At 51.9% G+C, this 15,319-nt stretch overlaps 1 protein-coding gene across 2 annotated transcripts in view; it reads right to left on the reverse strand.

Moving 5' to 3' along the window:
* Positions 1-9,425: 9,425 nt before the first annotated feature.
* LOC113213511 (homeotic protein ocelliless-like) overlaps positions 9,426-15,319 on the reverse strand; it is a 29,646-nt gene continuing 23,752 nt past the window's right edge. For both annotated transcript variants that reach the window (XM_026432602.2, XM_026432603.2), the window contains exon 4: positions 9,426-11,712. In XM_026432602.2, the coding sequence (XP_026288387.1) occupies positions 10,846-11,712 (867 nt within the window). In that variant the 3' untranslated portion in view covers positions 9,426-10,845. The remainder of the gene's footprint in view (positions 11,713-15,319) is intronic.

Here is a 15,319-nt window from a genome sequence, read left to right on the forward strand (position 1 = left end):
CCGGCCCTTAGTGTCCGTGCCTGCGCATAAAACTAACTTTATTTCCCCCCCTCCGCCCACTATGGACTGCAACAAAAATTCCAGAATAAGGGGCAAGGAAGTATAGAGAAGTCAACGCGCTTCTAGCCTCGCCATCCTTGTGGCATGTGCACACCAGGAGACCTCTAGGAGGAAACCCTTGAAAACTTTCTATCAAATATCCATCTGTAACAATAAAGCCATTCTCATGCTACGTTTCCATTTTAATGTTCCTCTTGATTTAATTCCTTTTTAAAGGACGGGGGGAAGGGCGGTGGAGGAGAGGGGGCGGGACAGAGGTTACTACCAGACGGCAGGGCGACTTCGGGGTCCACCGGCCCATTCATAGTTTTCTGTCCCCCCCCCCTCTCTCTCTCTCTCTCTCTCTCTCTCTCTCTCTCTCTCTCTCTCTCTCTCTCTGCTGCCCCCGGGCTACGCCACCGCCCACAACCACGCCGCCGCCGGAACGTTCGTCAATATTTACTCTCAAATATTGTAGTCTTCCGCGCTTCCTGCGTTTGTGATGGAATCGCGGGTGTCCGAATGACAAAACTAGTGCTTGTGTGTGCGGAGGACACGGGAAGCGTCCTTCCCCACGGCATCCTCCTGCTCGTCAGGCACACACACACACACACACACACACACACACGCACACACACATTGAGAGAGATGATGTGTGATTACTCATTCCATCGCAAGATGAAACTTCCCTTTTTCCTCCTTACAACTTCGCAAACACGGGCGATGCTGGGGGCGACTCGGGCAGACTTGCTCTCGAGGGATATTTGTTGTAATTTACTTGTAAACCTCCTTCTCCAGAAGGCTTTTACTACCGCCCGTAGCCCGGTAGCCAGTCGGCTCCTTGTACGAAGTCTCGTTTCCCGCTCTGACCCCCTTCCCCTCCCCTCCCTCCACCCCACTTTTCCACTCTCCATCGGCAACCGAAAACGGCCCGCGCCGAGTGGTTTCCTTTGAATATTCACATCACTTATCAGGCGAGTTGACAAGTCGGGATGCGGTTTGAGACCCGCAGCTGAAAAGAAGCGACACATCAAAACCGGCGGCGGTCCGGAGACCTGCGCGTCCCAGGTGACTCACCCGGTGCTGCACATGCAGCGACTCTCAAAACTTGCAATTTTTAAGCAAAAGAATGAAGTTTATCTGCAACGTCGTACAACGCGTTTCCCGAGACTGCTTGCTTCAGCAGAGTATGCTTAAAACTCAAACCGACTCAAACCTTCCTCTTCTCTTCCCCTCCCACTTTCGTTCTACCGACAATCGAACGACGCGAATTCGGCGGCATCGTCTGCCGCCGCTACCCGTTCAGTAGTCATTTATCAAACACGGTGCGTCCGAAAACGTTGTGGGATTGGTCGGCGATCTCGGACGCGGCCTTGCGTCACCGCACCGCCGCGCGGCCGGCTGGGCCGGCGCAGGGACGTCCACACCGGGGTCCCTCTGCTGGGCAGGGGCCCGACGGCCCGCGACACGGTGCCTGACGGTCTCCGGCGGTCCTCGCGATCACGGAGGAGCCGCTCTGGTCGCTCGTGCTGCAGCCCAACACAATGAGGCCACGTTGGACGCGAAGCGGACACGAGTGTGCGCCTGGCGTGCGGCTATCGTAGTCAAATGCCGGCCAGTGTCCTCCTGAGCCTGATTTAATCGTTTAGTGAACGCCGACGTTCTCCGCCACCCTTCCCCGCTTTCCTCTCCGCCCGAGCGCCCAGCCTGGGCTGTTTATTTTGGCTCGTGATATATTCCCTGTCGGCCATAACCTCAACTAAGGCCCCAAGGTCCACGCCGCTCTGCTCGAGCAATGATGACACGATCATCAGCCGATGTACGGACAAGTTTTGGTCGTTATACTCCATAATGCGTCATTTTAAAAGTTAAAGGTGTCACTTGAAATACATACCGCCCCGTTGAAGCTGAAGACCATTCCGTTCGTCGCCATCTCGGACTCGAACTCAAAAAACAAATGAGCCGGAAGTCGCCGATGGAAAATATGGGAAATCGATCCTGCTGCGCTCACGCCACTCAAAGACGCTTGATGAGAAACTCTACCACTCAGGTCAAGAACGAAGTATTTGAGGTTGCATTGAGTTCGGTAAAAAATGTTTTCAGGTGGTTTAAACACGCAGCATCCATGTTCTTTTGCCCAGTTAGCGCAGGATATGTACGTAGAACCACGGAGTAGACATTTAATTATTGCAAATATTCAACTTGCGGTTGCACAGCTTACAAGAGTGCTTGAACACTTCGTTTATCAGTGCACCTTGTAGCATTTCAGCTTCCGTTTTCTTCTTCCAGGCATTCTTCTTCTCAGCGTTACCATAGAATACTTACTTTATTGCTGATGAGGGATAAATCGGGCTCGGGGTGTCAAACGGATCATTGGTCAGTGGGTATTTTGTTTTAGGGTGCATACGCGTTAAACGCCGAAGAGTTTGTTCCCTCTCGCATCCACAACCATCCGCGGCTTTACGCATTTAATTGGCGCGCTATGGCATGCTCGGTGCGGTCAGGGAGCTTACCTGACATTCCAGATTGGACTACTGTGGGGCTGTGTCCGAGAGGGGCGAGACCCCCGCCGCGCTTCGGAGGCGGCCCCGCCCCGCGCCCGAGCTGGACAGCCTGATGTGGGGTTATGGAATGCGGCTAACCGATTTATGAGAAACGAGGAGAGGACTCCCGGGTGTCACAGAGCGAGAGGAGGAGAGACGGAGAGAGGGAGAGGGAGAGGGCCGGGGTCACGTTCAACGTATCCTTTGGCTCCTCGCCGCTGCTGCGGTGGCTGCGCGGTACGTGGTACTGGGCATTCGGAAATGAGTAACATAGCTACCTTGTGTCCACCTGTCCGGCTCGCGTGGGCTGGTGGCGAGAAAGCGAGGACGGTCCAAAACATTGAAAAGTGCAATAACGCGGGGTTTCACTTTGGTTTGATTAGGGTTGAACTGCATAGCACGGTACGAACACGATTTTGAGTCTAATAGTGTTCTTGGGAGCCGAACGGGTGCCCGGTAGCCCAACCCGGACGAACCAGGTGACCCCATAAAGGCTACTCATAACTCCGTTGATAAAATACAGCTTCCTTTGGGTCCTTTCGGTTCCTTTAGCTCCGCTAGGGGGCGGCGTACGACGCGAGGGGGAGCTCCATTCCATTCACCCACACCCGTCTCTCTCACTCTCCCTGCGGCATCGCACAGGGTAGAAAAGGACAGACTGGTCCTTCCTTTTATCAATGGGTATAGTAACAGATCGACGGACATCCACAGCCAAAAGGTATTTACAGAAAACGAGACATGTTTCGGTGTGTCGCATGTTGTACACCCTTTGGGTTACTAGTTAGTTACTCCAAAACACATTTAATTAGAAATCAAGCCCAAGAGGGGTTCCCTTTGGGGATATTCTGTTCTGCAATCTGTGTGATGAGATAGGGGGGAACACCTTGCCAGCTGGCTCGTCTGCCCTCCAGGTATAATCCATCTCCGTGATTGTCTAAATCATACACATTAAGAAATGAATTCGTTAAATGTCAATCAGCACTAGATGTGTTGATTTTTTTACTAATTATTTTTTAAGAGAATAGTTGTTTTGACATCAATTTTCTGACATCACCTTGACCTTCAAATAAGTAAAAATGCTTCCTGCTGACTAAAAACTTTCCTACCGCCCCAAAAGACGACGAAAAAGTCGGACCCCTTCCCCCTTTAGGTGCCGGCAGCCTCCGACGCATTTCTATAGCGAATTCGCAATCTGCGTGAAGGGGCCTGAAAGGAGCAGCCCTATCAGTCGGGAGGGGAGCGGGGCAGCGTGTCTTTTATGTGGATATAGAGATGACGGTAGCGTGGAAGGAAAAAAACGGCGGCATCTAAAGAACTTGACCCATAATCAAATGAAAACCGTGTCATTTTGGGAAGAGTTACAGTTTCCGGATGCCTTTCAAAGGGGCGATAGCGACCCCTTTAAAATCTTTTTCCGGGCGGTTCCGGAGGTCGGAGGTGGCGCGGGGTTACAGTCTCCGGGAGGATCTCCGGGTCGAGGTTCCGGTGCGGCTTCGACGTTATGTGAAATGGAAAGGAAATGAACTCGACAACGGCGGAAGCGAGTATGAGAAATTGTTCACGGAAATGGGGTCCTAATCCAGATCAACGACACTCTGCCGCCCTTACAAATTTCAGAAAATACTCGTTATTTTCCTGTCTGGAGCAACTCCTACAAAATGCGATTCATAGAAGCTTATCAAACCTTCATTTCCTTCCACGGTCCTAGACTATTTTTCACAGAAAATGCGCCAGCTCTTGCAATAAACGATTAATTAAGAGGCCACTGCGACTCCGAATCGGCCCTTAAAATTAGGCATGTCACTCAAGAGTACTTCTTCATTAGCCACCCCCTCGCCATCGCTGGACGTTTTTCCTTTTTGGCCGAGAAACAGAGGAAACAAACTCGGGCAAATGAGGTGACCTCGGCAGCAGCGCGGGCACACAGAACAGACCATGGAACAGACCGTTCCCCCGCGCCCACTCCGCCAGGCCTGACTCCCCCGCAGAGCTTTGCGAAACTAACCAACTAACTGGAGAAGTCTTCATTTCTCTGCTTGATTAACTGTCTTCCCGCCCCTCTGGCCGCCCCCACGGCCCCTGCGGCCCCTGCGGAGGGGAGGAGACGACCAGGGTATTAGAGATAAAGGGGAAGAAATGGGGAGGGGCGCGGGCGCGGCACGCCTGCCTCTGTGCGCCAAATTGTTACTCGCAATCGCAGTTTTTTTAAGAAGAAAATTATAAAAACAGTAGAATTGGTGAAAGCTATTAAATCTGAACAAAAAGGTGAAATTAACATTAACTTTCTGCTTACATGCAATTTAAATACACTTAATACAGTTGTACTCTAGAATGGTAAGGACTTTTATGGCCCAGATACGATTTTACCACCATCTTACCCAATAAATCTGCAGCCATGAAAACAAAAACCTGGGGTACTTTACTGGGCGTGTACTATAATCGGCAGGTTACCGCACCCCTAACCTGAGCACGTGGCGGCGCTCCACCCTCTTCCACTTACCTCGCTCTGTCTTATCTCTGTCCATCTCTACGCTATCTCTGTCCATCTGTCAGCCAGGGTCCCTCTCATCATGATGTGCACAGAGGAGCAGAACGGTATGATCTCTCGGGCAAAAGATGGGGGGCGAGACAGCAAACGAGGCCCTGGCCTTCCGTTTCTGACATCCACGTCACATCAAAATTTGATGCAAAATAAAACAAAGAAAATTGAAGAGCAAAAACGGGCGTGCCATCCCCCGACAGAGAACGGCAATTTATTCTAACGCAGCGCTTTGCCCTTTCTTCCAATCTTCATCACGTAGACACGCATATGAGACATTAGAGCCATAAAAACCTAGAATTATGGGGCTATCGGCATCCCAACCGTCTCTGACGGGAAGGTCGCCCCAGTCCTCCAGTCCTCCCCACTACTTTCCCTCCTCTTTCTCGCTCCCGGTACGACGCCAACAACGTCCGCGCGAAGGCCTCGCTATTTCAATAATCAGAGAACAACAAGCTACAAAACGGAGGCACACTGCTTGCAAAAACCTAGAGTAAAATTAGCTGAAAGACGAAACGACAAAATCTTGTCATACCCTTTTTAGCCGCGTAGATGGACGTATTTTTCTTGATGCGCAGAGTGGGCCGGCTTCATTAGCGCAAAACCACCCTCGTGCGCGCAATGCCGATTAGCCATCTACCCTGCGCCTTCAGGCCCGCACACGGCCGCGAGCGCCACCGGTTTACCCCTTCCCTTCCCTTCCCCGCCCACCTGGCCCCGCCCCACCCCGCCCCGCCCGCCAGGACCATCACCTAATGGGGCGGGCGCACAATCAGATAAGGCTAGAGAGGTATACGCACCAGCAGCAGCCGAAACAGCGCAAACGATCACGAGGGACCAGGGACCACCACTGGCAAAAAAACAACACACGAAAAAAAAACAACACACGAAAAAAAAACAAAAAAAAAACGAGGAAATATTTTAAAATAACGCAAAAACATGTAAAAAATTAAAAGCGCCAGCACCCACACAGTAGTCCCCTTCGGTGACTAACAGAGGAAGAAAAGAGAGATAAGCTCGCTTTTAGGGTTAAACGCCCAGCAGGTCGAGTGTTGGGGGGGAAAAGTTGCAAATAAGAAATGGAAAATAAATATTCTTAATTATATTTTGTCCAGACCATATATTTTGTTTTGTGACCATCGCTGGAATGTGCATGTCCTCCACACTTACGCAGCGCCCTCTCTCTCTCTCTCTCTCTCTCTCTCTCTCTCTCTCTCTCTCTCTTTCTCTCTCTCTCTCTCCTTCTCGCGGGCGTGGTGTGGGTGGTGGTGGGCGGTGGGTGGTGGCGAACTCTTGCGTGGACACAATCTATTTCCCGGAGCTGTAACATGAGATGACGTAAATTATTCAGCAAACCATATCGCACGGAGCCAAGGCCGCCCCCCTCCCCTTTCCGTACTCACAGGCGGAAGGCGGCCACACACACACACGCACGCACACACACACGACCCTGTCAGTCTGACACCGCGACTCCTATCTCGAAAGCGAAGGATGAAAACTGAAACAATTGGAGGCCTGTAGAAAGAAAGAAAAACTCGCTCCGTGAGTCCGTCTCTCCGATATTATATCTCCATCTCGATGCAAGCGAGGGCAAACTCGACGGAATCGAAGAGAGCTACAGAAGGACGCTTGCCCGCCTGAACGAAAGAGGGGGGGGGGGCGTGGAGAGCGAACCATTTCGAATGAATCAAAACGGCACGCGCTAATTGGGTTGTTGTTGCAGCCGATAGAGGGATAATCCCCGACAGGTGGAATCACTGCCGCCGTCGCGCCGCCCACCTGCGCCAGCGCGCCAGCAGAGCGGCCAGCAGCCATGCAGACCCTCATTATTATCGCACATCGAGCAAAATATAAATGTTAATAACAGGTCATAATAATAATAATAACCATATCACCGTAATTAGCTGTTCAAACTATAACGAAAGGTATACACTGTACTATAGAATGCGCCAGGGCTTAGTATCGGGTACAAAAATTTTGTGAAACAGATTACTGCCAATCTAATATACAGAACTAGCATAGCAATGCTAAGAAAACTAAATTTGATTGAAAATAAACATAAAAATCGGTGACCAATAAAATGGGCAATGACAAAATATGTAAACGAACTATGACAAAAATGGTTTTGTCAGCTAACTGTCATAAAAGACATAACTAGTATATACAAGAAGAAGAACCATTTCGTTCTTTTTATTGCAACTTTTGGTCCATTTCCTGACAAAGTCCCGGCGCCTCTGTCCACCATACCAAGGCCAGGGTGCTCCCAAGTCCAAGACTCTCCCTCGGCTGCTGCACCCCACCGGGCCAACATGATGGCGGCCTTATCGGCCACCGCCCGGCAGCAGCGGCCAGGAGAGGCGGGGGCGGCGGGGGCGGCGGGGGCGTGGCCCCGAACCTGATAAGACCAGGCGCCCCTCTTGGGGCCCCCGGCACTGGGGTCCTTACCCCAACCGGGGGGACCAGGGGGGGGGGGGCAACCCTCTGTCCGGACGAGGGGCGCACCCTTTCTCTCTATCCCTCTCCCCCTTCCCCTTACACTGCTATATGTGCCTTGCCTCGGACACTCCCTCCCCCCCCCCCAAACGCTAGTATGACAAATGCGCAACTCGGTCCGTCTCTGCGCTGCACGAAGGGCGCCAGGGAAGCCCCACGATGGCTCGCCACGCGCGCGGCGTTGTGTTGCTCAGGGGAGACAGACGGACAGCTGCCGCGCTGGTATGTGCGACTGGCACCGCGCCAGGTCACGCTGAGGTTTCTAGCGCTCTAGTATACCTTAGTCTCCATACGAGCAGGAGGGCTGCTTGGCAGGAAAAATCGAAAGGAGCGCAAGACGGACACAAGCAGAAAGTGCACATAGGGAGAGCGATAGAGAAAGAGTGTGCGTGAGAGGGACAGAGTGACACGGCGAGAAAGACGCCGCGCAATCGAGTGGCACTGTAAAGAGAGGCAGGCAGGCAGACAAGTAGATAGGGACGCCACGCTTTTCGGATCCGATTCGAGAGAAAGATGAACCCGGAGAGTGCTGGACCAGGAGGCTGGCGGGGTCGATGGGCAAAAACCACTCAATTATTTCCCCGTCTGGTCGCCGCGCCCCGCCCCGCCCCTCCCCGCCGCGTGGCGCTCCGGCGGTGCGGCGCGTGCGCGCGGGGGCGTGCCGCCTGTCCACTTGGCGATAACGGTGCCACGCAGTGCCGCCACCACACGCAAAATGAGCTATAAAGGGGCAATTAGGGAAGGGGGCCTCCGTGGGGAGGAGAGGGAGGAGGGTGCACGGGGGTAGCGCGGGGCTGGTCGGTAACCTGAAGCCTTCCGCACACACGATACCCGGCGCGTGCACCGCGCTGGCGCTGCGTGCCTCGCGACCCTCCCCTTCCGCTCCCCCACCCGCCGTGAGAATCACGCAGGGCATTCCCCCGCACGGCACCGCAGGTCCAGCGTGTGTCCTCCGTACACTCTGCAAGTAAAAAATTAATGACATCGTGCGTATTTCTTTTGTTTTCGGACTTGGTGATTTCCTTACGGGGTGTAAGGTCATGAGCCCAACCTGCGTCTGAGCCCATGCTCCCTTTAGCCCAACCAATGCCCGCTATGGGCACGCCAAGAAGTATGGACCCCAAAACGCGTTCAACCCTTCAAATATCGGGCTCGTATCAGGTGCCAGTTGGGGCTCAAGTGATCCGGGCTCATGTCGTTATACCCCTTTTACGCTACTCCCAAACATACCATGTTTTCAAAATGTTGAGCTTCATATTTTGTTTCATTGTTTTCTCCATTTCATTTTCTGTGTTGCGCACCCCGTGCAGCACTCTATGCGCCTCGCTCGGGGCGTCGCGTGCACCGCGTAAGGTTTCTCCGAGGAGCGCGTCCGAGGCGCGGGGAGGCCCAGGGCGGCCGGGAGGAGCTCCTCCACACGGAAGCGGCGCGGCGGGCCCCCTCCACCCCCACCCCCTGTAAGCTCACGGGGTTGTCGAGCCCCCGTCTGCTTCCGGGCGGAAGCGTTTGGATACATTCCCGATTGGTTTCGTTCCTCTCCGAACGGAAACACGGATCCGTAATCAACACCCACCCACCCGAGCAAGCAACGCCGATGCAGAGTTGTGTTATTGGTGACGTATTGACATTCTGCGACGACGGGCCTCTAAAGAGGTGGGCGCCTCAATGAAAGAGGGCCTTTACATCGTTACTCGATATGCAACAGTTCAACCTTTTGTCTCGGGACCATTTCGCTCGCTCTTTCTGATCGGAACTGGAACTATTTCCCCAAAGTGGTCTTGGTTAGAGGGAAATAACGGAGAGCAGCAAAGTTCAACTTCATATTACACACTTTATTTGTTGGTATAGTAAATTCTCTGCAACTGATGTGAAGTAGGCTATGGTACAAAAGTCGTTAGTAACCATAGATGGTTGGAAATGTCCAAAAATAAATACAGAATTAACAGCTTATTGTCCAAAACGTTAAAAGTTTATAAAATTTACAATGTCATTTAAGGCCATTTAGCATCAATCATGTTTGGCACAGCAAAAATAAAAAGCAAACGTTGCATCACATCAATCAATTTTGGGTGGATTGCATCCAATCAGCCAAATTCTTCGTATATTATTAAATTGTAAAGACCAGAAAGATTAAATTTAACATTTTGTGATTGGCAACCAAGCATTTTTTCCCAATTGAACAAAGGGTGTTATCTAAGCAGAATTTAAAAGATTTTAACAATGGTTAGGTCAACTCAGACACTATGCAATGTCAGGAGACACCCTTGCATATGGCTGTAAAAGTAAAACGAAAAAGCTTTCATTAGGCTTGCCAATCACCCTTGAACAGTCACGTGATTTGCAAAGAAAGAAAAACAAGGCCGATAGGGATATGCAATACATTTAGGCCACTATATAAAAGAGAACAGGAAAAGCCTTCCCTTTAATAAAATCAAAGGCACAGACCCGCGACTCTGCACCAAAGCCTCCGTCGTGCAGTTTGTATTTACTCTTTTTAATCAAAGACTGAATCTATTAAGGGCTATGTATAATTCTGTAATACATATGTACACAAATAATGAACACTTATTGCAGCCATTCATTTTGTAAAACTATCAGATACACAGTGAAAATTCATTTGAAAAGAAAACAAAATTATATTTTAACTTAATTTGACATAAGATCTGCCGTTTCGGCCAATTTAATCTTTAATAAAATCACACAACACGATTTCAAAATAATCTGCATAACATTGAGTTTATTGCGTCTAGCCCATCGCAACCAATTCCGTTGATATGTTGGTGCTCAATAGAAAACCTATTACTGAAATCACAAAGCTTCGGGACTTAGTTGAGAAATGACTATTTTCTTTCTCGCAATAGAAGCATAACACGTCCTTAAATCATAGCGGGGTACATGATTTTGTGCAAAGAGGTTCCACACGAACTGACCATGTCAGATCTGTGTGAAAAACCAACGGCAATGATATGTCATAATATTGCCCAAATGTCCTAAAAAAAGCAAATATTGCCGTATACAAATCATGATTTACAAAATTAAAATAATAACTTAAACAGAATTAAAACATCGTCACGCTTAATGGGGCAGTGCTGGCAAAATGATAGGGTCACGGTCACATCGTCGTGATATCACAGAATTCGTTTCATTCAAAACTCGTCGAGTCCACTCTCACACTAGCCGACACGCAAGCTCGGGCTAAAAGAACCGCAAGCCGAGCGTGCGCATGTGGCACTACACCATCTGGTACTTGGTGTCCGTGTACTCCAGGCTGCAGTCGGCCGGCAGCCGAGGCGCGGTCGGCGACGACCCGTGGTAGCCCTGGTTCATGGCGTGGTGGCCCATCTCGGAGTAGCCCATCTGGTGGTAGCCCGGGTGGTGCATGTGGTGGCTGCCGCTCATCTGGTGGTGCTGGCTGTACTGGGAATTGCTGCCAAAGTAGTCCATGTTACCATAGTAAGGGCCGTAGTTTTGGTGGCTGCCGTAGCCGCCGGAGGAGGCCGCCGACGAACCCCAGCAGAAGGCATTGTAGCTAAAGTCCTGCTGCTGTTGCTGCTGGTGGTGCTGGGGCTGCTGCTGCTGGTACGAGCCCGGGGTGAGGGGCGGGCTGGGGGTGGTCATGGCCGAGCTGGCCGAGTTGGAGCCGCCGAGGGGCGTGGAGGGCCCCAGGGGCGCCCGGTGCGGCAGGATGTACTGGCTGGTGGGGGACAGCTCCTTCTTGATGCTCACCGCGTCGCCCAGGCCCGCGGTCAGCCCCGGCGGAGGTGAGGTCTTGATGAGCTGCGACTGCAGCTTGAGCTTGACGGCGGGCGAGCAGCTCAGAGGGTTGTTGTTGTTGGCCGCCGTGGTGTTGTTGTTGTTGTTGTGGCTGCTGGTCGTGCTCACGGTGTTGCTGGTGCCCGTGCTCCCACTGGTGCTGTTGCTGCCCGCGTTGCTGGTGGTGTTGCTGCTCGTGCTGCTGACGCGCGCGCTGGCCGAGGTCTTGCTGTTGCTACTGCTGCTGTTGCCGTTCGTGCTCGACACGCTATTGAGCGATTGCTGCTGCTGTTGCTGCTGCTGCAGTTGCTGTCTGCACTTGGCCCGCCGGTTCTTGAACCACACCTGAAACAATGACAAAGAAAAAACAACGATTAGCCTTCGTATGTTCTCCGAGATTCAGATCCGCCCACTCTGAGCTACCGAAACCATATCGGCCCTCCAGATCACAGAATGTTCAGTCCAGGAAGGGGGCGAGTACACACAGCCCGATAGACTGACAAAGACAGACTTATTACGCTCGTGATCCACATGTAAGACACCAAGGTCTTTCTACTCGGGCACGCACGACTCCGCATTCGATACGCCCGCGCACTCACTCACAACACTCTCACATACGCACACGCGCTCTCTCGCATACACACACACCTATAGAGTTGGAAATTACCTTAAAAAAAATCCCGAAATTTCTTAAAAACAGCGGAAAACTTCCAAAGCCTGGGAAATTTTGAATTTTCTACACAAATTTTACATTTTTCTCGGAAATTATCCTGAAATTTTCCGGAAACTTCCCAGGGCTTCAACCCTACACACCCAATTGTATGGTTAGATATTTCAGGAAACCGCAAAGATACATTGATCTACGCGTCACATCCCCAGAGACGGACAAGCGGGGCCTTGCTTCGCGCAACACCGCACGGGGCACAGCGCAGCGGGGCAAGTGTATAATTGAGATACACTTGGATACTCGTTCCGAGCACAGCGGGGCACCCAAAGTGTCGAAAAAAAAAAACCAGTGAAGTTGCTGCTGCTGATGCCGCCCCCGACCAGCTCGTCCCGCCCTGTCCGTCACGACGGACCGGCCTAACCGCGCGTACCCACCAAAAAGAAAACCACAAAACATACATTTCGGACGAGAAAATCTAACTTTTCAAAAAACAGTTGAGGGCAAAGTTTTCCTGCGGCCCCGCGGGTATCGCCATTAGTCACCCCAAGCCCTCAGCCGCCGCCGCCGAGAGCCGCCGCTCAAGACCAGTGGCGCGTTATTAACTACCCACAAGGAAGGGGGTGTCGGCGGCGCACGGCGCGCGAGAGGCGACAAGAAGACGCCGCGGGGGAAGTCCGGGGAGGAGGCGCAAGACGCACAACGAATCGGCCCTTTCAGAACAGAGCGCGCATTAGGGAATGCAAAACATGTCTGGCGGGGCCGGGGCCGCGGCCGGGGCCGGCTCGGGCCGAGGCGGCGGCGGGGCGATATAGTACCCGCTTATATCACGGTATTAGCGACCGGTAGCAGCGCGCGCGTACCGGTATTACAACATTTAGCAAATTTAACATTACATTCCGCATTTTATTCTCGGCATCTTTGTCCCGTCTGCCCCCCTCCCACCCCCCCCCCCCCACCCCGGGCGTAAACAAGCTCCTCCGTGCGCACTCTGGCAAAAAAAAAAAAAGGTAAGAGGCATATGCCGTGCGCAGAAGAGAAGAAACAAAATATAAAGAGTTTGACCAGAGGCAGTAAGCGTGCAGAACGGCCGCCTCTGCACCGCGCGCCAGTGCATCGCACGTTTTTGAAAAGGCGCAGGTATACCAACTTACACTTTGAATTGTGTTTGGAGCCCAAAACTTTGGCAGGGGCCCTCCGCTTGGCCGTGCTGCTCCTGCTGCTGCTGTCGCTGTCTCTCACCTGTTCGGGAGAGATCACCAGCAGCCGAGCCGCGGCCGAGCGGCAGCCACAGGCATTCAAATGAGGCCCCCAAGTGAGCCCCAAACGAACCGAGTGAGCAATTTCAGACGGAATGATAATTTCCTTCAGATGAGAAATAAATAGTAGAAACGCCCCGCGCGCGAGACGAAGAGGAGGAAGAAGTAAAGAGAAAAAAATAAATAAGGAAAAAGAAGCTGGCCAGTCGTCAAAAATTATCACGAGCTAGCAGGGCTGTGGGGCACTACGACCAGTCTACGGCCACTACAGCCACTGCGCGCACCGCGCGGCCGAGCGTCACGATCTACGATAAAGGTGACACGGCGGCTCATTAGCCGCAGACAAAGAGTGAAGGGAAACTTCAACGCAGCTCCAAAGGCGTTTCACCACCCTCTGGACAACGACTACTCTTCATTTTTCCATGAATTTCCAAACTTGAAATCACTTTCATGTCACCATACAGAATGTAGTAGTAGCACAAGACCACCTATGTACTCGTTTTTTGGTGAGTGTTTTTTTCCTTTTCTCGTTTTCCCGGTCCAACATTTTTCGAGCAGGGTAGGCATCATCGCTGACAGATTGCAGGCCGCGACGGCACGGGGTGCTAATCTCTCTATTATCCCCATATCGCCTCCCTACATATTATACACTGCTGCAAAACCGACACAGCGCGAGGAGCCGGACAGGCAGCGGGGGGCGGGACGAAAAAAGATACAATGGCAGAGGGGAGCGACAGACGGGCGACAACTAAACACACACAAGAGAGACAGAGTGCGAGAGATATTTGCGATACCCTGCAAATCTCAGTTGGCAGAGTCGACGGTTTGGTAGAATAAAATCTGTCTCTTTTTTGAGAAAATACCGTGCCCTAATCCTCTGCGAAACCAAAGAAAAGTTCTAGTTAAAACTATAACTATGTCGTGGGCTGTGTTTACAGATGACAAATGAGCAGACTACACTAGAAACTCACTGGACACTTCAATCTTTAGTGCCTTCACGGTCCTTCCTTTGTTTTCCAGTGCACTCTACATCATAAGGTACGAAGAATATTTTTCGTTCATAATACGACAAAGATCTTGGACCACAACGTAAATGAATTTACTTCGATCAGTAAATAATTCCACTGTTTCTAGCAGTCCACTTGAAACGCAATCTTCCAGATGCGTGCTAAATACAAACAAGTCCACCGCTGAGTGTGCAGTGTATGTGCAACGTGCAGAAAAGTAAAGAGGCACTAGTATAGAAATTCCAGGAAAAAAGGCCACGTAATGACCCCCGTGTACCTCTATCTCCTATTTATCAGTTTCAGTTATCAGGTCGCCTTTGAGCTCGCCGACTGTGCGGGCGGCACCAAAGAACTTGTGCCCCACGGCACGGCGGCGGGTCACCAGCTCGGCCTGCTCTAACGGCTGCGCAACGCGTGCAAAGGCGCGGTGGGGGATGCGCGGCGGGTAGAGAGAGGGGTGAACTAGACGGGGTGCATTTTCAATTTGAGACATAATTCAAAACAGCTTGCAATGGTCGCCCAGCCCGTCGGGGACGACATGTGACAACGAGCCAGATCAAGCCCTCTCAGGGATGACACCCTCCACTCCCCCCGCGCTCCCCTTCCCTTCCCGTTTCCCCCCTCCCCGTCGTGGCCCTACCCCTCCATCTCCTTTCAGGGCATCACTAGCAGAGGAAATCCCTCAAACTTGTTACTCAGCATTACGACGCAACGACGCGCCAAAAAAAGAATACCCCCAAATTTTTGAAAGAATTTAACTGGATATATCGATAGCCGTTATCGCGTCCTATCGGCGGCTCCATCGGATATCCGTGACGGTTGGCACGCCGCCGCACCGCGCATCTGATCCAATTCATCAGCGGGCTGTGCTGGCTGCGCCGAGGGGGGGGAGAGGTTCCAGCCGAGGCTCCAGCGGGCGAGGGGGATGCAGGAGGCTGGTCAATCAAATGACCATTGGGACCGCGAGCCAGCGCGCCCACTGACCCGTATGATTGAACAGAGTATGTACCGTCTCTTACACC

The sequence above is a fragment of the Frankliniella occidentalis genome, unplaced genomic scaffold (assembly GCF_000697945.3).
Source record: "Frankliniella occidentalis isolate FOCC.00 unplaced genomic scaffold, Focc_3.1 Scaffold2, whole genome shotgun sequence".
NCBI classification, from domain to species: domain Eukaryota; kingdom Metazoa; phylum Arthropoda; class Insecta; order Thysanoptera; family Thripidae; genus Frankliniella; species Frankliniella occidentalis.